This window comes from Lynx canadensis, chromosome D4 (assembly GCF_007474595.2).
Source record: "Lynx canadensis isolate LIC74 chromosome D4, mLynCan4.pri.v2, whole genome shotgun sequence".
In the NCBI taxonomy this organism is placed as follows: domain Eukaryota; kingdom Metazoa; phylum Chordata; class Mammalia; order Carnivora; family Felidae; genus Lynx; species Lynx canadensis.
The window spans coordinates 88,360,664-88,388,637 of record NC_044315.2 but is presented as its reverse complement, the minus strand read 5'-3'; the positions used below and the strand labels follow the sequence as shown (position 1 = coordinate 88,388,637).

The window sequence follows — 27,974 nt, the reverse complement described above, 5'->3', positions numbered from 1 at the left end:
GCCACTGACTCTTTCTAGCTACTGCCCCTCCCATCCTTGGCGGCCCTGTGTGCTGCTAGGGGGTCCCACGGCAATGCTCTCAGGCTGGTCCCCAGCTTACCCTGGACAGTGAGGACAAACGTCCGCATGGCTTCCCCCGCGGTATTGCTGACTCTACAGCTGTATAAACCTTTATCCGACACCTGGGACAAAGAGAGCACGCGGTGATGGTGTGCACGAGGCCGGGAGGGGGATACCTAGGGCTCCCCAAAACACCCAGGCCTCAGAACCTTCTGGAGAAGGGACTCCCCAAATATGCTGGTCCCGCCTGGGAAGCCGAAGAGGAGACAGGACCCGCTGGCCTTTCCCAAGAACCTCAAGAAGCAGGAGGGTTGTTGGAGGGTGAGTGCATAGGTTCCGGACCCCCACCGGCCCCTGGGCCTGCACATCAGCCAAGCCTGGAGGAAAAAGCCCCTCGCTGCGGGGGGACGGAGCTGGGCCAGGAGACGGGAGCCCAGCAAGGTTTCCCAGAGGAGCAGCAAACATCCATCCAACAAACACTTGTGAGCGTCTAATCCACACCAGGGAGGGTGGGCACAGCAGGCTCCCAGAGGGTCGCAGCCAGGGGGGCCTGGAGAGGGCTTCTAGATCCCAGGGAAATGGAGGCAGGTGCCGGGGCACGGACGGCTCAAGGTCAGTTCAGAGCCGGCTCTGGCGCCCCGTGCTCTTCTCACGTCACCTGCCCTGGCGGCTGCTAAGCAACTTGGTGCGAGGCCCTGTAGACTAAGGAGGTGACCGTCCCTACACCCTGCCACGCAGCTGCCTGACCCTGCCTGCCCCCTGGGCTCACCAGGACCGGGCCCCACGACCACCCAGTGCTGCCCATGCCGCGGGGCCGCTCACCTGGGTGTCCTGGACCTCCAGCCTCTGCCCACCCAGCAGAGCCCGGGTGCGCTGCGTCGGGACCAGCGGCTGCCCGTCTTTAAGCCAGGTCACGGTCGGCTCAGGGAGTGAGTCGGTCTCACAGCTCAGGACGGCTCTGTCCCCAGCCCGGACCAGGATCGCATCCTGGGGGCCGCCGGGAGCCTGCCTGAAGGTGGGGGGCACTGGGAAAACAGGTGAGCGGACTGAGGCACAGCAGCCTTCCCGGTGTCCTCCCTGGTTCCAGCCAGGGGAGACAGCCGACGGAGGCCCACAGGGGTCACGCAGTGGAGCCAGCCCCAGGGATGACGTAGACCCGGGGAGCGGGGGGACGAGAGTCCAGGTCCTGGGAAAAGCCTCCTGCCCTCTCTGGGCCTCAGTTTCTTAGATGGGGAGATCCTCCGATGGCCTTCCTGGGCTCTTTGCTGCACGGGGCAGGCCCTGGCTGGGTCAGAGCCCCCCATGAGGGTCCCCCACAGCCCAGTCCCTCCAGCAAACCAGCACAGAAGCCCCCACCCCCGGCCGTGAGCCCACGGGACCCGCCACAGGGCACACACAGTAGGTGAACACCGCGCTAATAAATCAACCGGCCCCGGGGCTGGATGGAAACCTCCAGTGAGCTCTGGGTCATGACGACTTGGGCCAGCTTCTCCCCAAGAGGAGTCTGAAGACCAGAGGCCCCGACAAAGGCCGCATGCTGAGAACCTCGGATCAATCAGCTTGGGAAGGGCCCCTCCCGGGCCAGCCCCCCTGCGGCTGTCCTGCTGTCCCCTCCTCGACCTCGGGGCTCACGGCGTGCCGGGTAAGCACTCACAAACCATCCTTGTGCCAACCGTCACCTTACAGACGGGAGGCCTGAGGCTCAGAGAGGGAACGCGACTTGCCCCAGATCACAGAGCAACGAAGCGCACAGGTGGGTCTCAAACGCAACGTGTCCAACTCTACAGGCCAGGATGTTACCCACCCTGCTGCCCAGAGAGGGTGCAGGGCATCCCAGGCTCTCCCCGGGGCCGGCTGCCCCCTTTCCCGGCTGTGCTGCCTCAGCGTGTGGGGCCGAGGGCTCACTGAAGGAGTGGGGGACAGGCAGGACGTACCCAGCACGCTAAGCTGCACCAGCTTCTGGTCTCGGCCGGCGGCGTTGAGGGCCTCACACGTGTACATCCCGGAGTCTGACGGCTGCGTCCTGGCCAGCTGCAGCGTGTGGGTGCCTGTTGGGGGGGGAGCCGGCCCCTCGCACCAGCAAATAGGCCCCGGGGCCCCGGCCCACAGTCCCCAAGTCCTCCCAGACTCCCGGTGTGGTCCCCAGGTTTGGGGAAGCAACTCTGACTCCCCACACAGCCTCAGGCTGGGCTCCAAGCCTCAGTTTACCCACCAGGCCGGAGGAAGATCTCTTTTCCCAGGGAGACGGCCTGGCCGTCCCGGTACCACGTGACCTCAGGGCTCGGGTGAGCATGGACGTCACAGGACAGGGAGACGCTGCTGTTGACCGTGGCAGTGACCTGCTCCAAGCTTGGGCCTGTGATTCGTGGTGGGGCTGTCCCCGCAGCCACCGGGAGAAAGAAAGACCCATGAGAGCGCGTTCGGGTCGGGGGGGCAGGGAGCCACAGAGTGGAGCACGGCCCTTCGGAGCTCCTGGCGCCTTGCCTTGGCGCATCTTTAAGCACGGCTGTGCAGTCACGACTATTTGTCACGACTACCCCACGGATGACGACACAAGGCTCAGAGATCAGAGAGGGAGCAGCGGCCCTCCCGAGCTGGGAGCCCCCCAGGGGCCGCTGCTCAGCCCGGCTCACCTTGTACCCTGAGGGTGAAGAGCTTCTCCGAGGAGCCCGCCGGGTTCTCGGCCACACACATGTAGCTGGCGGCATCGGCCACCTCGGCCGTGGAGACCTGCAGGCGCAGGGACAAGGTGCCCGGGAGACACCACGGGCCTGCGGGCTCTGGGCTCCCCCAGGAAGGACCGTGAGGGCTCCTTTGCCCGCCGCCTTTGTCTGCACGGAGCAATGCTCGAGGGGCATCCCCCCCCGACCACATCCGTCAAGGGCTCTTTGGGACATTCGGGGCACAGCGTGAGCTTGGTGCTAGGTGATTCCCTATAGCAAACTAGACGGTGACAACCGTCCCCCCCCCAACCCCAGCCCCGAGCAGGGCCGCTCCGTGCTGTGCTGGGCACCCGTACAGCTGTGCCTGGATCTGGGTGACCGAGGGTGCCGGGCCCAGCTCTGTGAGGGTCGCGCGGCTTTCCTGCCGTGTCGGGCTCTAGATGTGGCACACGTATGTGTCCTCTGCGGGTACTCCGTGTGGCCCTGGGCTGCCAGCGAGCTCCTCACGTAGGATTATTTGGTGGGCAGAACTTAATCCCAGGGGCTCCGACACGCTCTCGGGCAAAGAGCCTCGTTTGGCACAGATAACGTCAGCTCCTTGGTCCCCGGACCAGCAGGACCGAGTCACGGGGGACGTCCTCACCTGCAAGACGCGCCCGTCCTCCAGGACCTGCAACCGTGGGCTCGGGGAGAAAGGCAGCCCGTTCTGGAGCCATGAGATGGCGGGCACGGGGTTGCCCAGGGCCGGGCACTGGAGGCTGACGGTGCTGCTGGCGTTGACCGTCACCTCCTCCACCAGCTCCTCTGTGTCACCCAGGATCACAGGTGGGGCTGGGGGTCAGAGACAGCAGGTTGACGAGTGGGCAGCCTGCCTGGGAAAGGTCGCTGGGGTAGGGGGGCGGGTGTGGAGGTGAGAGCAGCCCATGGCGCCAGGCTCCGGCTGGGGATCCCTGTGCCCTACCGGCCAAGCCCCCCTCGGCGCCACAGCTAGGGACCCTGGGGCACAGGGACGGACGCCCGTGATTTGCCCAAGGCGACAGAGCCACTTGGAATCTGCCCCCAGTCCAAGGTCGTGTGCCTTATGTTATCAACCTCTCGGTACAGCAGGACTGGCTATGTACTCTGCCTTGAGCCCCTACGGCAAGGAGCCCCTCCCCACCCCCTGCCATGGGCCCTGCAGACCCAGACCCCCCCGGGCCCCAGGCCGGCCACTCACTCAGCACAAGCAGCTGGTAGTGCAACCAGTCCTCGCCCACCTCGTTGGAGGCCTTGCATGAGTATTTCCCGGCATCCTCTGCACGCACCAGGGGAATCTGCAGGACCCGACCTCCTGCGGGGACACAGGACCGAGACCTGAACGAGGGCAAGGAGGCCCGCTCTTTCCCCTGGAGGGGACCTGGGAGACGTCCCTGGCCCACCTCCTCGGAGATAAATGGAGGAGAATCAGCGTGCCCCGCCTGCGGGGTGCCGGGCCCTGGGCTGAGCATTTTCGCGGCCTCTGACTCTGTGTGCTAAGACCACTCCCATCTCACAGATGGAAGGACTGAGGCTTCCCAAGAGTGCCCGGCGGCGCTGAGCCCAGCTCCGTGATGAAGGCAGAGGGAGGGGGCAGAGAGCTGGGCAAAGGTCCAGGCGTTGGCTTTTCGGAGGCGAGGAGGCAGCTCTTGGGCTGTGGTGATTGCGGGGGAGGGGGAAGCGGGGGGCTGGGGGTGTCACCTGGGACTCTGTGATCAAGAGACAGCCAGCGCCAGATCCTGGCATCTATGGAGGGGGCTAGCGATGGTCTCCGGCGGAGCAGGGTTGGGGTCACTATGAGTTCAGGAGTCTGGGTTGGGGGATCGCTGGCCCAGGCTGTGGTGTGCTTGTGGCCAGGGTCAGAAGCAGGGGCTCGTTACCTACAGAGCTGGGGACAGTAGCCAGGACTGGAGAAGCAGTGGCTGCGTTTTGGCGTGGCGGGGGGGGGGGGGGGGGGGGGAGGGGCGGGGGGGGTCACTTGATACGTAAAGTTGATCTATGGTCAGGTTCAGAATTAAGGTCCACCTGTGGCCACCACCACCACGTGCCCATGCTTAGGGGTCGGTGGCCAGGGTCAGAGGGCAGTGGTAGGGTTGGAGGTTAATGGCTAGGACCAGGGGATCAGCTGATGGCTGGGATTAACCTCTGGTCGGGACCTGAGGTAGGAATCAGCATGTGACTGAGCTCACTGTGTACCCAGGATCTGGATCAGTGCCCAAGTCCAAGGGCAGTAGCCGGGCTGAGGGGTCAGTCCGGGGGTTTCTGACAGCGATAAGCAGCTTCAGTAAGCATCGCCTCTCGTCCGTCCGTCTCCAAGAGGCTGTCTTCTTTTGCGAGCACCAAAGTACGACCCTTGGAATGGCCCTGTTCGTCTAGAGGCCTGGGCTCCCCCAGCCAGCCCCACCATCGCCCCCGGCCTGGCAGGACACAGGCCAAATCCTACGTTGAAAGGTCACATGATCTCCCCCCTGATGAGACGATACAGGGCTCCGTGCCTGGACTCCCACCCCCCGCCCCAGTGTGGTCCTCGTGAGATCACAATAAAGGAACCGCCTCCCCCTGCAGAGAAAGACACCAGCTTTGGCCAATTATCCCAGGACCTTACAGACCTTGAAGCCCAGAGGTGGGCTCGTTCTAGAAACCAGAGGTAAAGGGGGATCCTGCTCCTGCCTTCAAATAAGCAACGGGTGTCTAGCCCGAGTTTACAAAAGGCAGCTAAGGTCCAGGGTGGTTGTGCGGCCTGCCCGCGGTCACAGAGCAAGCAGCACACAAGAGAGTTCCCAGGACACATAAGGGCAGTCCGAGGTGAGCGTGCCCCCGATCCCTGCCTGCAGACGCCCCGACCTCCCTGGGCACACCCTAAACTACCTTGCAGAACAGACACCCCGTCTGCGGCCGAGAGGGGCTGGCCCTCCCTGTACCAGCTGAGCTCCGGGGGAGGGATGGCATTGGTATCGCAGTACAGGTAGGCAGGGTTGTTCTCCACAATCTCCCGGTACTCCGTCACCCCACCGCGGACCTCTTCTTCCCTGGACGGGATCTCGAAGTCCACACCGGCATCGCCCAGCTTCTGGAACATGGGGGGCACTGGGGTGGGGGACAGAGCCATTAGGACGCACAGCTGAAGGATGGGGGTGCGCTTCTGTTCCAAGAGACTACCGTGCCAGCCTCTCTCAGGGCTGGAGAAGTCCACGGTTAGAGGAGACCCCTAAGGTCGAGGCAGCTTTCGAAGACACTCGTTCTTTCAGACAGTGTTTATTGAGCAGCTACTATGCTAGGCACTGGGATAGAGTTCTGCCCTCTGCAGCTCACGTCCAGTGGACTCAAGAGACTGTGTGGCATGGTGACACCTCTCAGGGGAGGAAGCAGACACGAAGTTGTAACTAGGGTTTGCTGAGCGGAGCACAGAGGCACAAAACCACTGGCTTTCAGAAGTAGAGGGGGCCCCCGAGGCCACCTGATTGGATGACCCACATCTTACAAAGGTAAAACCAAGGCCGGGAGGCGGGGGAAGGGCAGTGATGTCCCCAGGTCACAGTCAGTTAAGGGAAGAGGCCTGGGCCAGGGGTCTGGGGGTAAGACATGGCGGCCAGCCATGAGAAGAAGAGCCAGCCGCCGGGGACAGAGTCCTCCTGCTAGACCATTCCAGAAGCAGGGACACTCCCCACCCCACCTGTGCCGCCCCCGCCCCACCGGCCCCCACCCACCCTGGATGAGCACATTGAAGTCCTGGTCATCCTCGCCAGCCACGTTGGTGGCCACGCACAGGTATCGCCCTGAATCCGAGACCTGCGTGGGCCGGATCTGGAGGAGCCGGCCTTCGCCCAGGATGCGCAGCCGCTGGCTGGGGGTCACGGGCTGGGGGTGGGAAGAGTGGGGAGGGGGCGGTCGGAAATGAGCAGGGGCGCCTGGGTGGCTCAGTCGGTTAAGCATCCAACTTCAGCTCAGGTCACGATCTCGTGGTTCGTGGGTTCGAGCCCCGCGTCGGGCTCTGGGCTGACGGCTCCGAGCCTGGAGCCTGCTTCCGATTCTGTGTCTCCCTCTCTCTCTGCCGCTCCCCCACTCACTGTCTTTCTCTCTCTCTCTCAAAAATAAACAAACATTAAAAAAAAAGAAAGAAAGAAGGCGCAGAAAAGACCTAGATGAGAGTACTTAGAGTTGAGTAAAATTTTAAAAATACAACACAAAGTGAGGGTTAGGGTTAGGGTTAGTTTTGAACCCTGAACCCGTGTAGCCGAAAAACCGGGTGAGTTAAACAGGTGAATGTGGAGTTTAATGTTGATGACACCTGTTCCCTACAAAGAGCTGGATTTCTTACTAAAATATAAAGTGGGGCAGGGCCCAGGCCAGCTCTGGGGCCAGGTGCTCTGACTGCCTTCTCCGGAAGGTTCCAAGCAGAAGCAGGGGGACCCCGGGGCCCCAAGCTTACCCGTCCATCCTTGTACCAACTGATGGTGGGCGGGGGCACGGCCCGGCACTCACACTCCAGGGTCAAAGTACTGTTGACCTTGGTCTTCACTTCCTTCACGCCGGCCTCCCCCGAGGGGTCGTCTTTGGAGATGGAAGGAGGGACTGAAAGCCACAAGGGGGTCTGAGGAGCAGGCTTAGGAAAGGGCTGCTGAGACCCAGTGCCCGCTGTGGCCCCAGGGCCGTCCCAGAAATGGGCGGCTGGTTCCCAAGAGCAGAGCCACAGGGACCCTGGAGACCGACCCGCTCCTGTCACTGTTCATTTAGGGGAGAGAGTGTTGGTTGAGAGCGATTTACGGGACAGGGCAGGTCTGAGGCGGGGGACGTCCTGGGGTGACCTCTGGGGGCCATTCTGGGGGTGCCAGGTCTCAAGGTGTAGGGCCTCTGGCCGCACCGCGGCGCGGGTGACAGAAGGAAACCGGGACTGGCGGGAATCTGCGTCCACGTGGCCCAAGTCCTAACTCACTTGTTTTCATCTCCTGGTGCCCTTGGTCCTACAATGACTGAGTCAGCCCTGGCTGCCTGGGGGCCGTCAGAGGAGGTAAGCCACATGAAGATACCTAGGGCATCTGTGTGGCCCAGGTGCCGGGGCCCCAGGGCTCCCAGGCGGCCTCCTGCCCGCCCTGCCGGTGCCCGGGAGGGTCCCCGACTCACTGAGCACCTCCACGTGGTAGTTCTTCATGGCCTCCCCAAGTTCATTGGTGACCACGCAGGTATACTGTCCCGCATCTTCCTTCTGGGCATTTAGGATCTGCAGCCCATGGGTGCCTGCTTGTGGGGGCAGGGGGCAGGGTCACCCCCAAGGTCACGTGAACTCAGGCTCACCAGTCCCTTCCTCCAACCGACAGAGGGCATCACCTGGGAGCATCTGGATGTTGTTCGAGGCCTCAAACGGGGCGCCGTCCTTCATCCAGGTGATGGTGGGGGAGGGGAAGGCCAGTGTCTCACAGATCAGAGAAATGGGGTTGTTGACGGTCACTGTCACCTCCTCATCCGCGCTGTCCTCGGTCACTCCCAGGATGGTGGGAACCACTGTTGGGAGGCGGGGGTGGGGGGTGCCACGATCGTTAACAGAGATCCCTAATCCTGGGCCCGAGGATCCAGAAAGATCTCAGCTCCTGGTGCTTCGCTTCTGAGCCTACGCTTTCCACCGCTAAGCAGTGCCCCAGGGGAAGTTTAGGACGATTCCCGCCTCAATTTCCCCAGAAGGCTCTTAACAGCCAGCCCATCTACTAATGTACCAGAGCCTTGTCAACTCGGCTTGTGTTCCAATCTGTGCCCCTCTCCCTCTGCTCTCATTGGGCCTAAGATTTCCTCTTTCAGGTCCCTTTTACCACCAGCATTTGTACAAGCAGATTTTATTTATTAAGTCCTCTCATTTTCTAGATCCCCGTTTCTCCTGCCGGGACAGTCCGTGCCAACTACCCTCGGGAGACGGACGGACACCTGGGGGCCCTGTCACCTCTCCAAGCCTCAGCGCTTCGTTGGTGACACAGAGGGACAAGCACATCTCCCACCCCCTAGGCTTGTCCAACCAATCAGGCCTGTGCAAACGCCCAGCCCGTGACAAACGTTCAGCCAATACAGCTATGACTATTTTTGTTGTTGTTGAACCTGAAGAAATGGGAAAGAAAAAAATAGCAGAGTGCTTTGCGGGAAGCTGTCTGTTCGGAGCTGGCCACCTTGGCTCCCCCTCCTTTCGGCGCCCAGGGAGGCCCGGAGATGCCCAGCACTTACCCAGGACGCTAAGTTGGAAGTGTTTGGTCTTCTCCCCTACGGCACTGGCTGCAATGCAGGAGTAGTGGCCAGAACTAGACAGGTCGGCCTGGACGATCTGCAGGAGAGCTCCGTCTGGAGAAATGCGGTAGGCGTCTCCACCAGCCAGGGGCCGGCCATCTTTGAACCACGTGACCTTGGGCTGTGGGTGGCCTGTAAGGAGGGGGACAGGCAGAGGAGACCATTCAGAAGGTTCTGACTGGGTTGGCCAAGAGGTCAGAGGTGGCTCCGGGGTAGGGCAGGGGACATAGATTTTCCATTCTCAGGCCAGAGGCCCCTGCAGCAGGGCACGACATAGGAGCAGCCTCCGAGCCTGGCCCGGGGCCTTTCCTATGTGGCTGACTGCCTTTTCTTTAGGGAGGACGGGGCAGAGATCGCTTGGTGTAGACAGGCAAGACAGAAAGGCAAGTTATTCCTTTCATCCATTCACCCATCCATCCCCCCCAGTCCACAAGCATTAATGGGAGCCTCCTCTGGTAGGCACTGGGAGAACCACGGTGACAAGGCAGTCCTTGGGTCCTCATGGACCTCAGAGCCCAGCTGGGGTATACAGATGTCAAGGTTACTATGGTCCAGGGTGCTTGGGGCTGGGACAAGAAAGCCCTGGGGCCTGTGGGACCCCAGTGGAGGCAGCCCACGGGCCCAAGGGGTCAGCCAAGGACGCGTTGTGGAAAGTCCTAGAAGTTGAGGTCTCTAGCCAGGTGAGGAGTGGGGAGGAGTGTTTGGGGCAGAGGCAGAGCCTGTGCGAAGATGAGCAGGGATGTGGTACCAAGTTCAAGATGTACAGAGACCTTCCACAGGGAGCACTGGGGCTGGGGGCAGGCCGGAAGCCCCGGGCACCCCCTCCTCTCTGAAGCTGACTTCTCATGCTTGTCCCAACCCACCGTGAGTGGCCCTCACCTGTGGCGTTGCACGTCAGGTGGGCTGTCTGCCCCTCGGGGACCTTGACTGCCTCCTCCAGGTCCTCGTTCTCAATCCTGGGAGGAACTGGGAAGAAGCAGGGAGACGGACGGTCACTGACCAGGCTTGGCTGAACAACCATGAATCAGGAAGCCAAGAGCCCAGAGCCAAGTGCCCAAGGCAACCGCCTTCAGTTTCCTGTGCCTCGGTTTCCCATCCCCTTAGGCCTGCTCCCACGGGCAGTGAGTTCCATAAACATTTGCTGCTGGCTGAGGGAAGTCCCAGTGCCTCTGCGGGAAGGCCCTGATCAGAGGAAGACGGTTGGGTGGTGTTGAGAATATGTGCCCCCTATCACTTGGGGTTAGTCCCTGCTGTTTCCAGAAAGTTCCATGGCAACTTCAGAGCAGAGGCCGCTGATGAGGCAAAGAAAACAAGGCTTGGTCCCTCCCCCCTTCCTGTGAAGACAGTTGGGTGGTGTTGAAAATATGTGCCCCCTGTCACTTGGGGTTAGTCCCTGCTGTTTCCAGAAAGTTCCATGGCAACTTCAGAGCAGAGGCCGCTGATGAGGCAAAGAAAACAAGGCTTGGTCTCTCCCCCCTTCCTGTGTTGAGTGCCCCCTATAGCATGAGCCCTTAGTCCGGGGGAAAGCCCCCAGAAGCTCCAAGACAAGAGAGGAAGGATTCGTGGGGTGCTCATAGGAACGGGCTGGGGCGTACCCAGGACCTCCACACTGAAGTTCCTCCGAACCTCCCCAGCCTCGTTGCTTGCCAGGCATGAGTAGAAACCTCTGTCTCGCTCCTGTGCCCGGGGCATCTTCAGCATCCAGCCACCTGGGGAGGGAGGGGAGTGGACTCCAGGCACGGCTCTGAACAGCCTCTGTCCCAAGCTGAGCCCAGGCTGCCCACCAGAAGAGCAGTGTGCCAGGTGTGGCAATTCGCTGTGTGTGTGTCTACCTCCCCCAGCGTTCCATTCTTCAGATGGGAAAACTAAGGCCCAGGAGGATAAACAGGTAGAGGGAGCCCCGGACATTAGTGCATGTGTAAACTTGAGGGCCTTGTTCTAATAAGAAGGATCTGTAAGCTGGCTACCCTTGGTTCTAGAAATTGACTAGGGCTAAAAATGGGCTCTGTAGTCCTGGTCCAGGTCAGACTCCCGACGCCCCCACCCCCTACCCCCGCCATGGGATTCTGGTGGCCCTGGAATAAAGCCACCTTCTCCCAAGGACCTCTCAGAGGTGAGCCAGTTCCTCCCAGGAAAACCCAAGGATCATCTAAGACCTGCCCAGGGAAGGCAGACACACCGGATACACCATTACTGCTATTCCTGCACCCAGGACAGACATCACTAATGGATCACCCGGGGGCAGACATCACTAATGGATCACCCCAGGGGCAGACATCACCAATGGATCACCCGGGGGGCAGACATCACTAATGGATCACCATGCTCTCCTCTGCCCAGATGCAGTCTCTGAATTCCTATCACAAGGCATCTAGCAGCCCCCACCAAGTGCTCAGAAGTGGTGCAGAGGGGAACCTAATTTGTCATCCCAGCTTTGGCTACGTGGAACAACTTTTGGGTCACCGAGGCTGAACTTCAGGGGGGGTCTTGAGGTTCTTGCAAAACGTGGATGGGACACTGCCTCTTGGGCCCCAGTTTCCCCTTCCATAGTTCCCCAGTAAGAACTATCACAAACCAGGTCTGTGGGGAGGATGAATATTCAGAGGAGAAGGTGCTTGGCTCAGCATTTTGAAAGTGTGTCACTGTTCTGGGGGATGTTATGGACATGCCATGAGAATTTTTGCTGCAAGACTTATCAGAGCCTTAACTGTGCACATAGTCGCTGTCCGTCTTCAGGAGGGAAACCGAGCAGGAAGTCTTTTCCACGCGTATTTAAAGCCAGTCGTTTACCTCACCTAGCCAGTGTTTTCGGCTGCATTCGATGGCTAAATGGTTTTCCCAACCAGGCCTGGCAGCGAAGGGTCAGTGGGCAGGGGCAAGTGATAAACAGAGGCGGAGGCAGAGGTCCAGACCTGACAACCAGACTCTCCCCTGGCTGGCACCTTACCTGCCAGGAGGTAGGTGTCCTCCCCGGGGCTGATGGGCTCCTCCCCTCGGAACCAGCGGACCCGTGGGGGTGGGACGCCTGTGGCTTCGCAGAGCAGCGTCAAGGGGCTGTGCAGGGCAGCAGAGACGTTGGTCACTGGGTCCAAGTCTCCGGTGAGCTCTGGGGGCACTAGACACAGAGGAGAAACCACACTCAGGCCGCATATGGGGGCTGTACGCTCCTTCCCTGTCCCCCAACAGTTGTGCCCCGCAAGGACACCCACCCCCGGTCGGGAGAGTCTGAGGAACAGAAGTGACAAGATCAGAGTGGCTCCCGCTGGGGGGAGTGACGGGTGCCCACAGGCTGGGCTTTGGCAGTAGCCAAACCTTGGGCCTCAGTTTCCCCGCTCCCTCAGAAGGATGCCAGGAGGATTCAGTAAGAACTCAGCACATTGCCTGGTATGGAGTCAATGCTCAGCAACGAGACCGGAATTAGGGCCGGGGTGGACACAGATATGCCCCCTAAACCCACACGCCAAGCACCTCTGTGCTTTCTAAAGGACCCACTCAGAAGGAGGTCACGCTCCAGGGATCCTGAGGCAGTGGCAGGGGTGGGGGGCATGATGAGAGAGGCCTCGCTAAACCCATCCCTGCTCACCTTATCTCCTACCACTTCCTGCCCCCACCCTGAGGCATACAGTAGGCGCTCAATAAAAGACTGGAATCACGAGGATGTGGCGGCGGTCACCCGAAAGTGCTGTGTCACCTGCCCAGGCCTCTGTACAGTGTGTTCCCTCCCCCCCCCCCCCCACACTCATCCCCTTCCCCCACCCCGGCACCTGGTTAACTTCCACTCAGCTCTTATGTTTCAGCTTAAAGGTCACCTCCTACAGGAAGCCGCCCTGACTTCCCATGACAAGCGTTCAGGCTCTTCCTTGTCTCTCCTAGGCCCTGGGTTCCCCCCACCACACATGAGTCATGCGGGATAGAGACTGCTTATTTCCCCAGTGCGAGGAACAGAGTAAGGGAACAGCAAGTAAGGGAGAGAGGGACGGGGGAAATGAGGGCTGTTTGATTTTGAGAGCGGGGTTCAAGGCTTCCCCCAACAGCAGGCCTGACTCCTGGGAGAACCAGGGGCTGTACCGGCAGCTGGAACGGGCCTTGTTCTCCCCAGCGGGCCCCGCATCCCGCCCTCCTCCAGCACGCTGCGGGTCCTCACCCAGCACGGAGAGCGCAAACCTCCTCTCGGCCCTTCCGGCCACGTTCTCGGCCACGCAGGTGTAGCGTCCGCTGTGGGCAGCCTGCGCCCGCCCCACGTGCAGACTCTGGCCTTGGTTCCGCAGCAGCAGGCCGGCCTCGGCCCTCACCGGCTGGCCGCCCCACTCCCACGTCACCCTGGGCGGGGGCTTCCCTGTGACGTTGCACCACAGAGTGGCCTCCCCGTCCTGGACCACAGAGACCTGCGTGTGGGGCTCCCGGGGGCCAGCGATCCGAGGCGGCACTGGGGATGAGGGGAAAGCGCGTCAGGGAGGGCTGCTGTGGCCACCGGGGCACCAAGCGTCTGCCGCGAGCCGGGCTGGCCCCCACTCCGCCTGTGCTCCCCCGGCCACTCCCTGGCTGTGTGACCTTGCCGGGTGACCTCACCTCTCTGGGCCTCCGTTTTCCATCTCTGTAACGGGGGCCGCCCCAGTACCTCTCGGCCCCTCTCCTGCACCCTGGAAATCAGGGGCAGGCCCTCTGTTTGGAGAATAAAGTCACAGCACAGCCCTGAAGATCTGTGAGGGGTCTCCTTCCTCAGAAACGAGGGGCTTCCTGGGGCCTAAACGGGACACTGGGACTGTTTGGGGCAGGGCGTCATTCCATAGGTGGGATGCTGAACGGCGCTTTTCTTGGTTTTATTTTCTAGAATTTTCTAGATGTCTCCAAGGCTGCGGTATTTAATTGCATCGCTGCAGGACGAGTCTCTGGAGACAGGCTCCCGTCATGTGCAGGAACCTCACAGAGGTTTGTCCAGCTAAACTTTGTTTCTCCGGGCCCACGGGGGGCTACTTGGGATCTTGGCGCCCCTCTCACGCGCACGCGCATGGGTCACGAGCTGGAAGAGGCTGATTGAGCGGGGGGCAGCTCGTGAAACCCCAGTGGCCAAGGGGGGACAGGAAATTGTTCTCATCGTCACTGTTCCTGTCTTTGCTCGGATTCTGGGGGGTGGGGTCTGCCCTACCGGGGTGCCTGGTGGCCCACCCTTCTGGCCCTTTCCACCGGGTTCAGGTCGTCCCAGCCCGGCTCACCATGCACCTCCAGCAGCTGGTCCTGGCTGCGACTGCCCGCCACATTGCTGCACTCACAGGTGTACGTTCCCTCCTGGGCCGGCTGGGCCTGTCCCAGGTACAGCAGCCGCCCCACCGCTGACACCTGCTCGAGGCTGTTCCCCTCCCCTGGCAAGGGCTGACCTGGAGGCAGCAAGAAAGAAGCCCCTGGTCCCCGGTCCTTCCCCCTGGAATGTGTGTCCTCCCACCCGTCCTGGCCGGCTTCTGCTCACCCTTGAAGGCGTCCACTTACACGGCACATCTATCGGGAAGCTTTCCCTGAGTGCCAAATCCCATCCCTGAGCTCCCACAATCCCTGGGCTTCTCCGCATCACGGGTCTGCCTGCAGATCCGGTCCCGCCTGAATCCCAGCCCGGCCCCAGGGCCTTTGCACCTGCTAAGACCGCTGCCTGAAATGTTTTTCCCTACCATATTCTCATGTTCACCCCTCCCTCCCCTTCTTAAATTCTGCTTGGCCAAACGTTCGTGGCCACCCAGCCTGAAACTGCAAACACCTCCTCCGTCTCCTGGCTTTATTTTCCTCCATAGGTAGTACTTACCATGGAAGTTATTCGCTAACTCCCTGTTACCTGACTACCCCCGATCCACTGCCATATTTCCAACACCCAGAACGGGGCCTGGCACGGAGAGGCCCTCAGCAACTATTGGTTCAGTGAATGAATGAATGACAAGTATTTATGGAGCACCCGTTTTAGACCAATTTTGGAATTCAGGGGGGCCAAGACGACGCCTCACGGGGCTCACGGACTCGTGGAGAAGCAGACATTGAAGAACTAGGGTGGTTACATGACAGGTAAACACTCAGGGGTTATGTCAAGGAGGCCCCAGCCTAGGGTGGGGGTCAGGGAGGGCTTTCTGGAAGAGAAGGCCGCGGCCCAACCCAGCACTCACTGGAAGACTCGGGGACCGAGCAGAGAGGGGCTGAGGGCACTGTCACTTCTGTAAACAGCACCCTTACCCCCAGTGTCATAAGCCCACCCGTCTCTGTTTCAGCTAGGCTCTGGGGGGGGGGGGACACCCAGCGAGGGCAAGGAGCAGCCCTCCACTGTGGGGGGCACCCAGGGCGGGGCTGGGCGAGGGAGGCAATCATACCGTCCTTCCTCCAGGAGATCTTAGGGAAGGGGACGCCCCGACATTCACAGGACAGCCTGGCGGGGTGCCCTTCGGTCACGGTCAGGATGCGGGGTTCCCTCGAGGGGAACACAGGAGGCACTGGGGGGAGAACAGAGAGGCGTATGAGGTAGGTGCTGGGCCGGGAAGGGACAGGGGCGGGGAACAGAAAAAGCCTGGATCCCGGGACCATGGAGGCAGCACTCCTCTGGGGGCATGAGAGCCAGCCACGGCAGGGACAGGGGAGGGACCCCAGCCCAGTCCCCGAGACCCTCACCCCAGACATTCAGGTTGTAGTGCTTCTCCGAGCGGCCCGCCTGGTTCAGTGCCTCGCAGGTATAGCGGCCTGCGTCCCCCACCTCTGCTCTGCTCACCTGGCCGAAAGCAAGAATGAGCCATCAGCGGGGGCAGCACCGAGACGGGGTCACCCCTGAACAGACTGTGTGACCTTGGGCAGGTCGTCTGACCTCACCGTGCCCCAGCCTCCCCACCTGGAACCTGGGGGCAATGATAGCACCTCCCCTACCTGGTGCACCGTGACGTTTCCAGAAGCCACAGCTTGTGGTGGCCTGACGTGGGCCGGCACGGGGACTGGGCTCCCCAGATGGTAGTCCCGCCCGCCTCCCCCCACTTCACATCCACAGCCCAGCCCCGCTAAGGACGGTGCGCGTGTGGCTGGGTCAGCCCCTCTCCCGCCTTTAATCTGCTCCCGGCCTCTTTGGAAAGTCCAACAGAGCAGACCAGAAGGGAAGGTAGAAAATGAAGAAGGATTGGGCGGCAGGGGGTGGGGGGTGGGGGGTGGGGGTCGGTCCCGTCCTCAGAGGTCAGATCCTGATGGAGGAGGTGACGAAGCTAAGTTGTGGGTAGAGGAAACCAAAATGAGGTGTTCAGAGTTGGGAATGAGCACATCACAAGGTGTAGAGGGGTGGGAGCAGGAGGAAGAGGCTGGAGTGGAAGTTTCTCCCCAACAGCTGGAGAAGTACCTCCCCTCCCCTAGCGGACATGGATGAGCCATTCTAGGGGCTGGCTTTGAACTCCGGCCACCCCAGAAGAGCAGCACCGATGTGCTTACAGGTGACAGACCGGAGGCCGGTGTGCTCGAGACACTGCCTGAGGCGGCCCAGCCAGGAGGAGGTGGAACTGAGATTTAAATCCAGGCTGCGGTCCCCACAGTCCCCGGCCCTCATCGACCCTTCCCTTGTTGGGCCAGAGGCCCGACGAAGGGTTCCCATCCCCAAAGGCCAGGAGGCTTTGGAAGAAGGAGTAAAAAACAGGTGAAAAACGAGAGGCTCGGCTTTGTGGGGACCGAGCGAGGCCCCTGCAGCAGCTCCTGACCAGGTCAGGAGGATGTGCCCCGGGCACTGGGTCACGCTGAGCTGAACTGATCTCGTAGGGCCCCCCCCCCCCAGGCCCTGCCCTGCACACCTCCAGCAAGGCCTTGTCTGTGGAGAGGTGGACGCCGGGCCGCGGCTCCAGGGGGCGGCCGTCTTTCTTCCAGGTCAGCACGGGAGGGGGCACGGCTTGGCTTCGGCACTCCAGGGCCACGGATTCGTTGGCCACGACGGACACGTTCACTTCTTCCCCGAGGATGCTTGGGGGCACTGCGGGAGGGGGCAGGAGAGGGATCTCAGGCACGTGGGTGGGGCCGGCAGGACGCCAGGCCCGGGGTCAGGCCCGGCCACTTCCAGCAGCCAGGAGCAAACAGCAGGGCATGGGGGGGGGGGGGGCGATCAGCGCTGGGAGGGGGCCTCCGACCCGAGCTGTGGCCTCTCATCCTCCCCGCAGGGACCTTCCCAGTCCTGCTCCAAGAGAAGGCCCCCAAATCTGAGCAGGATGGTGACGCATAGCCACGTCGATACCCCCACGTGTGGCTGTGTGCTTTACAAGAGGATTCTGTCGAGGGACACTGGGCAGAGGGGACCCAGGATCTCTCTGTACTAATCCGTACAAGCGCATGTGAATTTACGATGATCTCAAATTCTTTTAGAAACATAGTGTCTTGGGGCCCCCGGGTGGCTCGATTGGTTAAGGGTCCGACTCTTGGTTTCGGCTCGGGACACGATCTCACGGTTTTGTGGATTCCAGCCCCACGTGGGGCTCTAGGTGCGAGCCTGCTTGGGATTCTCTCTCTCCCTCCCCCCCCCCTGCCCCTCCCCTGCTCATGCTGTCTCTCTCTCCAAACTAAACTTAAAAAATGTAAAAAAAAACAAAAACAAAAAAAAAACAAAAACTTTTTTTTAAAGTTTTTAAAATTTTTAAATGCTCCCCGAAAGCAGTTACCCCTTTGATCGAGGACCGTGAGAACATCCGATTCCTGACTCGGCCCGGGGTTCTCCCTGCCACGTCGTGTTCCTTCCACCTGTTCCCTGAACACGAGCTCCTGGCTGCGCGGGCCACTCACCTGCCTCCCTGTCTGCGACGGGGGAGCAGCTCGCCTCCAACTGACGCCCCCACGAAGGCAGCCACGGTCTCAGGCCGGCGCGCCCCCTCCACCACCCCGCTTTGGACGTGGTTTGGGGAGGGACGCCCCCGGCCCCACCTTCTTGAGCCCCCGGCCGGGCCCGGGCAGCATCCCAAGCCTGAGACTCACTGTGGACGTACAGGACGACGTCCCGACGGTCCTCGCCCACTGCGCTCACGGCCACGCACGAGTAGCTGCCAGAGTCAGAGGCCCGGGCGCTGGCCAGGGTGAGGACCCGGCCCCCAGGGAAGACCTGTGTCCCCAGAAGGAAGCCCACATCAAGCTACGCACGGCAGCACCCACACGTTCCCATGCTGGCCCTGCTGCCGGGCACCCCTGGGCAGCCCGCCCCAGACCCCAGAGCCCCCCCACAATGCGGGGGAGCCGTGCGCTGTCCCCAGGCCTCGGGACCTCCGCCGGCTGGTGGGCGAGTTCCATCGGTGCTCCCTCTGGAGCCGGGCTGTGGCTACGGAGCCCTTGAAATGGGGCTGAACCCCAAGGGGACAAGACACAACGGACTGCAAAGAGTTGGAACAAAAAGAAACCCCGGGAAATGCCTTAATAATTTCCATACTGATCATGGATTTTTTGGCTAGATCAGCTTAACTAAAATGTTTTACTGAAACCGCTTTCGTGCATTTCTCGTTACTCGTTTGAACGTAGTCACCAGAAAGCCCAAAACTACATATACGGCTCGCACTGGCGGCACGTATCGTGTTTCCGGAATCCACGGGTCTCTAGACTCTCCTTCCTCCCGCCAGCCGACCACCCTCGGCGGCCGCGGCTCGTCCCTCGCCTCGGAGCTCCCGGGGCCCGACCTCTGCTCCCAGCACCTCCTGAGGCACCGGAGAGGTGACCCAGGGCTGCCCAGCCTGACCTGGAGGCCGGAGGCCCCTGCGGTGGACACGGGGTTTCCATCCTTCAGCCACAGCAGCGTGGGGCTGGGGACTCCGGTGGCATTACAGGTCAGCCGGACCGGGGCGCCGAGCAGCACGGGGCCTGGCAGGCTGGGTGGCTGGGTGATGTGTGGAGGCACTGCAGGGCGGGGGACAACGCAGGGCCCGGGGTGAGCCCCACTGGGGGCGAAGCCAGCAGGGCCCCTGGCCGGGCCACCCCACGGGGCACACGGCCACAAACAAAAGCGCAGGGACGCCACTCCCAGCACGGGTGCTCCTCGCATCCTGACCCCACCATGAGGGGGCTTCCACCGGCGGGAACCCGGGGCTCAGAGAGGGTAAGTCATGGCCAAGGCTGACCAGTTAGAAAGTGACAAATAGCACTTGAACTTGGGTCTTCCGGTGAGCATGAGGTCCTTAGGCTGCGGACGGCAGGGGGCGACCTCTGGGAAGTTTTGTTTCCCAATGCAGAGGTATCAGATGAAAAGCTATCCGGCAGGCAGCCCCTCGAGGGCGGAAAATGGTCAGAAGACTCAACGGTGTCTGGGAGATACGGTCACGGTCACGATGCCCAGGGTCCCAGCCTCCTGCCCAGCCACCTACTGCTCCTAGCATAAAGGCTCTGCCTCCCCAGCCTCCATCTGGCCACCTGCACCACCCCGTCCCCTCCTCCCATTGTCCGGTAAGCTCCTGGCCCCCAGCCTCCTTCCAGCTCCCATAATTCCCCTCATCTCTGCAGCGTCAGCCCTTGGCAGGTGGTCTCCATGTAGGCATCCAACTGTCAAAGACACCTCTGGGACTCCCCAGGCCAGGTCAGTGTCCCAGTTCCAGGCACTGGGTCGTACCTCCTCTTTACTAACTCTTATCACAATCGTCAGAAGATAGGATACTGGGTGACTGTGTAACTGCTGTATTCTCCACTAGACAGAAGGCCCCTGGGTCTGTTTCCTTGGGGCTACAGCCCCAAGGTCCGCCCCAGAGGATGTACTCAATAAAAGTGGTTGGACAGAAGACAGATAAATGGAGGAACGGATGGATGGGTAAGTAGATGGACAGACAGATAGTTAGATGGGAGGATGGGCAAAGGATTGAATGGATGGTTACATAAAAGGATGAATAATGGATGAATGATGGATGGCTGGCTAGATAATGGATAGATGGATGGATGATGAATAGATGGGTGATGGGTGGATGGATGGAAGGATAGATGATAGATGGGTAGATGGATGACGGATGGTTGGATGGGTGGAAGGATGGACGGACGGACAGACTGACAGACACATAAATGCAGGGATTACTTTTGGGACAAGGACCCCTTTAGTCCCAGGGCAGCTCACCATTGACCCGTAGCCCATACTGCAGCTCCGTGCTGCCCGCCACATTGGATGCCACACAACGGTAGCTCCCAGCATCAGAAAATCGTGCCCGCTCAATGTGGAGAACTCTCCCGTCAGCTGACACTGTCACTCCCTTCCGGGCTGAGACAGGCTGGCGGCCCTTGAACCAGGAGATATCTGGGGGAGAGAAGAGAGATGCAAGGAGTCCTGCCCGCCCTTCAGGCTGTGCCTGTGTCGTGAGCAACCATCAAAGGCTGCCAGGGTGGCCACATGGCGTGCCTTTATGTCAGGCACTGGAGAAAGCCAGAGTTTTCCAGGAAGAAGGCTGGGGCTGGAACAGGGCAGGGTTGTCTGAGACAGGGCAGAAGGCAGAGGGGAAGTTCCATGGGATGGAGGCTGGGGCTGCCAGGAGCAAGGAGAGTCAAAGCCAGCCCAGCCGCCCTCAACTCCTCTTCCTGCCAGGGACCACTCACGAGGCAGAGGGAATCATGGCGCGCTCTGAATCCTCAGCCCCACAAGCATGGACCAATTGTAGCCTTGGCCTCCTTACATCCTGCCAGAGCTCATACCGTCCGCCGAACACTCACGCCCCGTAGCCCCAAGCTCTAGACAAGAGCCCCAGACAGACGGCGACTCTGAGGTCCCGGTCCTTGCCCCCGGCCCCAGGGCGGCCCTGTGAAATCGCGAGTTCTGAACAGAAGCCCCGCTTGCTTCAGACACCAGTGCAAAGGCCCTGGGCCCCGGCAGTGACCGACACATTGAGAAGAGAGGAACATTCGAGAAATAGGGGAAGGTCCTACGGATCCCTCCCTGTTTTGTCCACAGCCCAGGCGGTGCCTGGGGCGCTGGCCGGCCTCTCTAGATGGGGAGTTGGGGCCTGGGTGGGATGGCTTTCAGCCAAGGGGAGGGGTCTTACCAGGAGGGGGCACACCCGAAGCCAGGCACTCCAAGGTTACCGAGGCATTTTCCAGCACTGCCTTGTTCAGCGGGCCGGGCTCGATGTTGGGGGGCACTAGGGGAGACGAGCAGAGCCCCGTCTTGGTGGATGTGGGCTCTGGGCTCCTCTCGGCCCATCTCCTCTCGGTCGTGCCCGATAGCCCTCGCCAGCCTCCCCAAAGGGTCCTGGGCCATAAGAGCCCCCAACGGCTCCCGTCCTCTGCCCGAGGAACCCCACTCCTGAACCGGCATGAGGACAAAGGCACCAGGCTGCCACCTTTCAGCAACCGGAAAGACCCCAGCGCCCAGCTCTGTGGGAACAGCCGCGAGCCGGCACAGTAGAGACGTGGAAAGTTAGGCAGCCGGGAAAAGTGACAAGAGCTGGGATTTGCACACGCACGCGAGGACGTAAACGAACCCAAGGGTGAATGCAGCATGCAAAAGTAAATATGCACGCAGATGAGGACGTGCTATGTTTTTAAAATCCCCTGCTCCCTGCCCGCCCAGGGCGGCCCCGAGGGCCCTCGCGTCCCCACCGTCCGGCGCCCTCGTCCTCACCCAAAACCTTGAGAACCACGTCCTTTTTGCTCTCCCCAGCCAGGTTAGTGGCGGCACAAGTGTAGACGCCTTCGTCCCTCAGGTCCACCTTCTCGATCTGGAGGGGGAGGAGGGATGGCCGCGTGTGTGCCACGGGGAACACGGGGCCCTATTAGGGCGGTCAGAGGGATGCTGGGACACAGTGAGCAGTGGGTCGCTGCAGACCCCAGGGGCAGGAGAAGGGAGTCCAGGGGACAGTTTGGCTCTGGGGGTGGGGTCCTAAGCTATGCATTCAGATTCCAGGGATGCTCCCCTTGCCCCGACTATGTCCCTCCGACCTCCCTCCCCTCTTCAGGCCCACCACCCAGTACTCATCCTGTCCCCAGGCTGCCAGGGGCCCGTACAGGGTCACCAGGATCCCTAAAAAGTGCCCCTCCACCCGCGCCCAGCTGCCCCACCAGCCCTGGGGCCCCTGAACGTACCTGCAGCTTCCCCCCCAAGGCTGCCAGGGCCACCCCATCCTTCCACCAGCGGAGACTTGGGGTGGGCACCCCAGTCCCCACACACTGGAGGGTCACAGGCTGCAGGAAAGGGGCTGTGATATTGTCGCCCCCGACGATGGCCACCAATGGGAGCTCTGGGCAGGGGGAGAGGCAGGGAGGGTCCCGGTCAGGGTCAGGAGGGGCGCAGTGAGTATCCCGCCACCCCCTCAATGCCTGGAGAATAGGGAGTGTCCTTACGGGGCTGGCCTCCGGCCTCCACCCACTCAACCCGAGGGATGCTTGGCTTAGGGGGAGAGCACCAGACCAGGAGCCAGTAAAGCAGGTCTCTCCCTTTAAAATTCTCCCATCTATGCATCCACCCTTCATCCACCCATCCATACGTGCGCTGAGCATCTATTTGGTACAAGGCCCGGGGGTATAGCAGAGAACGGCGGCTAGCTGCGCCGCCCTGCCAGAGCTCCCAGAGCTGGGCCGTGGAGCTCGACAGCCAAACAAGCCATTTTAAGACAGTGGGTGGTAGGCTGCGGCCATGACGGGCTAGGCAGTGCAGATTGGAACCACGGCGGAATCAAGGAGGGCTTCCTGGAGGAAGGGGTGCTTTAAAACGGGCCTGAGAGATAGGGAGCAGCTGGGCAGGCGAAGAGGAAGAGGGAGAATATTCCAGGCAGGGGAAACCGAATGGGCAGGCGTGGAGGTGAGAAAGCGGATGTATTTAAAGAACGGAATGAAGCCCGGCGCGGTCGGCGTGGAGAGAGCGAGAGCAGAGAGGGCGGGGCTGCGGGGGGGGAGCGGGGGCCTGTGGACTGGACACGTGACAAGTGTGGAAGCAGCCGAGGCCAGCCTCCCACAACTGTGTCTCTTTGGGGAGCGGGAAGGCCCAGTCCAGAAACGCCGTCTAGGAAAAGACCAGCCCTGTGCCCTTCCCTCGTCCGGCAGGCCTACAAGGGCACGGATGGCCGTGGCCCCCCTGCTCCCCCCCCCCCCCCCGCCCCCCTCCCACCCCGGTGTCTCAGGCTGCCCACGCCCCCTCACCGTGCACGGACAACTCCACCTCAGCCCCGGCAGTGCCCGCCTCGTTGGTGGCCTGGCAGGCAAAGAGGCCCGCGTGGCCCAGCTCCACATGGTCGATGTGCAGCGTGGCCCCCCGGGAGGCCACCTGCACCCCAGCCAGCTCCTCGGCGGGGCGGCCGTTCTGCAGCCACCTAAGGAGGGTGGGGACAGGTCAGCCTGAGGCCAGGCAAGCCAGGCTGGCCGGGACCTCCCTGGCTCGGCGGCCTGCTTCGTACTCCGGGGAAGGGGAAGGGTCTCCCATCCCCACCGACCCCCCAGCATGCGCTCCGCCTGCCCCCACCCCGGCGCTGGCCTCCGCCGCCCCATACGCACTGGAGAGTGGGCGCTGGGGAGCCCGAGGCCTGGCAGGGAAGTTCCAGGGGCTGTCCCAAGAGGGCGGTCACCTGGCCCAAGCCTTCAGCCACCAGGAGCTGCGGGGGCACTGTGGGCAGGACCCACCATCGGGTGTTTGGAGCTGAGCGAACCCAAGTCCCCAGCACCCCGACAGCAAGACCCAGACCTCACCTCACCCTTCAGGTCCCCCAGAAATGGTTCCTCCTCCAGGAGGCCTTCCAGGACCACCCAAGACAGAGTGAGTGAGTGGTCCCCCCGGCCTCCCCACAGGCTTGGCCTGTCTGTCTCCCCACCAGACGGACAGCTCAGGAGTCTCGTCTGCCTTGTTCCCTGCTTCGTTCCTGGCACCACGCCCAGCCCAGACTTGATGCCTGAGAAGTGTCCTTCGGCGGCAAGAGAGCAGGCGAAAGGGCCCCACCCCACCCCAGCCGACCCTGGAACCAAGCCCACAGCCCAGCTTTGGGCCTCAGGGAGTCCTTGATCAACGTCCGTCCCGTTGACCGGGAGCACCCGGAAGGCAGAGTGGGGTCCCGTCCCAAGTGACCGGCTCGGGGTCCCCAGCGGGCACAGGAACCACGATTCCGAGCTCGAGCCCGCCCCCTTGTGGCCCTGCAGGACCTCCAGCCCAGATGGGCGCAGGCCTCCGCCTCCCGGGCACTTCACCACCTCGCAACCCTCCGGGCGGCCCGCGGGGACCCACGCACAGTGGGTGCAGGAGGAGGGGTCCGCAGCCCAGGTGGCCCGAGGCGGGGGACAGACCGAGGCTCACCCTGCACTTCCACGGAGTGCTGCAGAACGGCCTCCCCGGCGGGGCTGGTGGCCACACAACTGTACAGGCCTCCGGACGCCTCGCCCAGGCTCTCCAGGCTCAGCACACGGCCTCCCGCCTCCAGCCACGTCTCGTTGCTCTCGGCCACAGGCAGCCCCTCGTGGTGCCAGGAGAGGGCAGGGGGCGGGTGGCCCCTGGCCACACACTCCAGCGCCAAGGGCCTCCCAGCCACAGCCTTCACCACACGAGGTCCTCCTCCAGTGCCCTCGATGGTGGGCGGGACTAGGGAAGACGCAGGACCGCTCAGGGACCAGAGGGGGACACCAGTCTGCTCCCCCGCCTGGCGGGCCAGCTCAAGCCCCTCGCCGACCCCACCCCATGGGAACAGCCTCCTCCTTCGCCTCCGCTAGCTGAAACCCCCTGTTCAGATGTCACTTCCTTCAGGAAGCCTCCCCAGACCCTGGCTGGAAGCCTTCTCTCCCTCCTCTGCCCCTTGGCCGCATCTCCTCCCGGCACCCCACCCCCCCCCGGCCCCCCATGCCTCACCGCTGCTTGTATCTTCCCTCAATTCCTGCCACCCCTGCGGGCTCACCAAGAGCGGAATAAATAGCTTGTCGGTGTGTGTCTGAATATCTGCACACAGTAGGGCTCTGTATCTGCTGAATTCTAAGTGACGGGCTCCCCAGGGCCCAAAACCAGAACGACTGCCCCTTCAAGTCCCTTCCCTGGTCTGAGGAAGCGGATGCCTGGGGCGAGCCGAGCCCAGAGGGCCTGGTCTGTGGGGGCTCAGCCCTGGATGGCCAAAGGGGTAGGCAGAGGGGGACTTCTCTCTTCCCCCTGAGGAGGGCCCCCAAGTTGCTGAGACCACGGAGTCCTGACCAGGGGACATGGGGGACAACTGCCTGGGACGAGCTTCTCAACCTTGTTTGGGTCACAAGCCCCTTTGAAAATTTTAAGCACACATTTTCCATTCAATTCTCAGGAGGTCCCCCGATCCCCAAAGGAGAGTCCTGGAGCTGGCAGCCAGGGACTCAGAGAATGCCCGTGGACCCCACACAGCCCAGCACCCAGGCCCCCCGCATCTTTGGGGGCCGGAACTCCGGAGCGGAATCCTCTCGAGGGGCCAGGATGACGCCACTGGCCTGCATTCTGGGTCTCAAACCTCACCTGCTCAGACTCTATCCCTGCCCACCTACACTTGGATTTTCCTCCCCTCTCCGTGCATCCTAAGAGCCCAGCCCCTCAAGTTGGGTCTACACCCGAGTAAACTGCACAAGATTTACGGTCAGAACCACCCCCCCCCACCCCCGCTCCCCTCACCATGAACAGGGTCCCATCACCTCCTAGCAAGTGACCCTCGGCCAGTCTCTCATCCCCAGAGAACACCTGAGTGGGACCCAGGGCGACAAGGGCCCAGGCCCCTGAACCCTGATTAAATGAGCCGATGCTATGAAAAGCCCCAGGAGCCCCGGCTCACAGTGAGTGATTATCGCAGAGCAGTTAATTATTCACGGAAGGGCACGGAAAAGCGCTTCCCCCTGAGGGACACCTAGATTCTCCCCTGGGCTCTGCCTGGGCCCCCAGACAGGCCCTTCCGCCCCTGGCCTCAGCATCCTCGCCTGTCCAAGAGAGGGAAGTTGTTCAAGCTGAGATGGCCCTTCTCCCTGGCCTCAGTCTCATCACCCTGTACCTCTGGCCACTTCCCTCGGCGACTTTTGAAGACAGGACCGCCATGGCTCAGACCACCCCCTCCCCCACTGCCCACCCCAGCTGCCCACCGCTCACCATAAACCTCCAGCCTGGTGGTCTTCTCCGCGACCCCCACAGGGTTGCTGGCCTTGCAGGTGTAAGTGCCAGCATCCAAGCCCCGGGCCCTCTCCAGCTGCAGCTGCCGGCCGCCCCTGGTGTAGACGGCCTCAGCGCTGAGCGGGAGAGGGACCCCGTCCTTGAACCAGGTGATGTTGGGAGTGGGCACTCCTCGGGCCTCGCACAGGAACCGCACCGGGTGGCCCTCCATGACAACCACCTCGCTCGTCTCGTTGGAGCCCCAGATGGTAGGAGGGGCTGAGGACAATAGGAAATGCTGGTCACAGGGAGCCTCCTCAAGGCTGGCGTCCCACCCACCCCATGTCACTGGCTCCTGCAGGGTGTGGAGTGGGGGGGGGGGGGCGGGGAGAGTGGGCATCTGGGGACAGACGGGAGAGGCCTCTTGGGACATGCTGGCGGCGGGGGCCACAGATCCGGGCTTTGGACGCACTCTGCCTCTAACTCACTGCGTGACCCGGCACAGGTCACTCCCCTCTCTGGGTCTCAGCCTCCCTGTCTGTAAAATGAGGGTCGGACCTAAATCAGGGGTTCACTGCTAGTGACACCCACGGCGATCCTGGGAGCACGTGGGTACAGCACCAAATAGCACCGCACCTGAGAACGGACGGCTCCGCCCTTCCCAAACCCCTTCCGTCCTGATTACAACAGACGGCAAGGTGCGGTTGGATAGACTGGGTACTTAACCCTTCTCGCACTCCCTAGATCAGCGCTCTTCTGCTGTATCTGTCCTCATGGCTTCCTCCCCGAAGGCCAAGTGGCCCTGACTTCCCACCTACGCTCGAGACAGTAAATATCCTTTTAAATGAGTGTCTTTCCATATAAAGTAAACGGTGTTGATTTAAAGAAACAGGGGCAGAAATGATCAACCCCAAGCAGGATTAGGAATAGTCAAGCTCGCAAAGCTGGGGATGGAGACGATAAGATTTGGGAACGCCGGGCCAGATTCCCGGGCCCTCGCCCCAGATTTTACCGGACCGGGGCTGCTCCCCCCTAGGACCTCCCTCCGGGAAGTGGGCAGCCCGTGGTGGGGGCCGGGCTCACCGTGCATCCTGAGCCGGAAGTCCTTGGCCTGCTGGCCGGCGGGGCTGAAGGCCACACACTGGTACCGCCCCTCGTCCCCCAGGTGACTGCTGGGGATCCTGAGAACCTGGCCGTCCTCCTGCAGCTGGACATAAGGGTCTCCCGGAGGGATGGGCCTGGGTGGAGAAAACGCCGCCAGTAAGCAGGGCCCGGCCGCAGAGAGGCGGGCTTGCCGCTTGTGAAAAGTAAATCTGGAAGGTTCACGGTCGCCGAGAGGTGGGTGGGTACAAACAGTGGCCGATCCCTACCATGGACTGTTATTCAGCCCTTGAAAGCAGTCACGCATAGGCGGATACTGCATTTCTGACAAACTGAAGGTCTGTGGCGACCGTGCCTCAAGCAGGCCAGTCGGTGCCATTTTTCCAATGGCGTCTGGTCACTTCGTGTCTCCGCGTCACGATCGTGGCCATTCTCACAATATTTCAAACTTTTTCGTTATATTTGATACGCCGTGATGTACAACGTACGTTTGTTGCACGGGGTTACAACTCGCTGAGAGCCCAGATGATGGTTAGCATTTTCTCAGCAATACGCTTTTTTTTTTTTTAAGGTTTATTTATTTTTGAGAGAGCGCGCGAGCCGGGGAGAGGTCGGGAGAGGGGGACAGAGGATCCGAAGCGGGCTCCGCACTGACAGCAGAGAGCCCGACGCGGGGCTCGAACTCACGAACCGTGAGATCGTGACCTGAGCCTCGGTGGGACGCTCAACCCACCGAGCCACCCAGGCGCCCCGCGATGAGCTACGTTTTTAAACTTTTAATTAAAGTACGTATGCTGTGTAAGTATATTGCACACTCAACAGACTAGAGTGTAAACCTAACTGTTCTTGGGAAACCAAGCAAGTCGTCTGATTTGCTTTAT

General features: G+C 61.6%; 1 protein-coding gene across 1 annotated transcript in view; it reads right to left on the bottom strand.

The window, feature by feature from the left end:
• HMCN2 (hemicentin 2) overlaps positions 1-27,974 on the bottom strand; it is a 147,175-nt gene that overhangs the window by 41,019 nt on the left and 78,182 nt on the right. Inside the window, exons 30-61 of the mRNA XM_030293836.1 lie at positions 27,076-27,230; positions 25,993-26,271; positions 24,208-24,489; positions 23,418-23,526; positions 23,067-23,236; positions 22,014-22,168; positions 21,553-21,649; positions 20,975-21,070; positions 20,059-20,235; positions 18,703-18,860; positions 17,955-18,078; positions 16,790-16,965; positions 15,642-15,738; positions 15,347-15,466; positions 14,216-14,377; positions 13,147-13,428; positions 11,950-12,117; positions 10,598-10,711; positions 9,882-9,968; positions 8,943-9,134; positions 8,064-8,237; positions 7,860-7,973; positions 7,168-7,310; positions 6,446-6,596; positions 5,607-5,825; positions 3,940-4,053; positions 3,367-3,554; positions 2,694-2,790; positions 2,273-2,434; positions 1,995-2,108; positions 883-1,085; positions 101-182 (exon numbers count right to left, since the gene is read on the bottom strand). Coding sequence (XP_030149696.1) covers positions 101-182; positions 883-1,085; positions 1,995-2,108; positions 2,273-2,434; positions 2,694-2,790; positions 3,367-3,554; positions 3,940-4,053; positions 5,607-5,825; positions 6,446-6,596; positions 7,168-7,310; positions 7,860-7,973; positions 8,064-8,237; positions 8,943-9,134; positions 9,882-9,968; positions 10,598-10,711; positions 11,950-12,117; positions 13,147-13,428; positions 14,216-14,377; positions 15,347-15,466; positions 15,642-15,738; positions 16,790-16,965; positions 17,955-18,078; positions 18,703-18,860; positions 20,059-20,235; positions 20,975-21,070; positions 21,553-21,649; positions 22,014-22,168; positions 23,067-23,236; positions 23,418-23,526; positions 24,208-24,489; positions 25,993-26,271; positions 27,076-27,230 — 4,961 coding nt within the window. The remainder of the gene's footprint in view (positions 1-100; positions 183-882; positions 1,086-1,994; positions 2,109-2,272; positions 2,435-2,693; positions 2,791-3,366; positions 3,555-3,939; positions 4,054-5,606; positions 5,826-6,445; positions 6,597-7,167; positions 7,311-7,859; positions 7,974-8,063; positions 8,238-8,942; positions 9,135-9,881; positions 9,969-10,597; positions 10,712-11,949; positions 12,118-13,146; positions 13,429-14,215; positions 14,378-15,346; positions 15,467-15,641; positions 15,739-16,789; positions 16,966-17,954; positions 18,079-18,702; positions 18,861-20,058; positions 20,236-20,974; positions 21,071-21,552; positions 21,650-22,013; positions 22,169-23,066; positions 23,237-23,417; positions 23,527-24,207; positions 24,490-25,992; positions 26,272-27,075; positions 27,231-27,974) is intronic.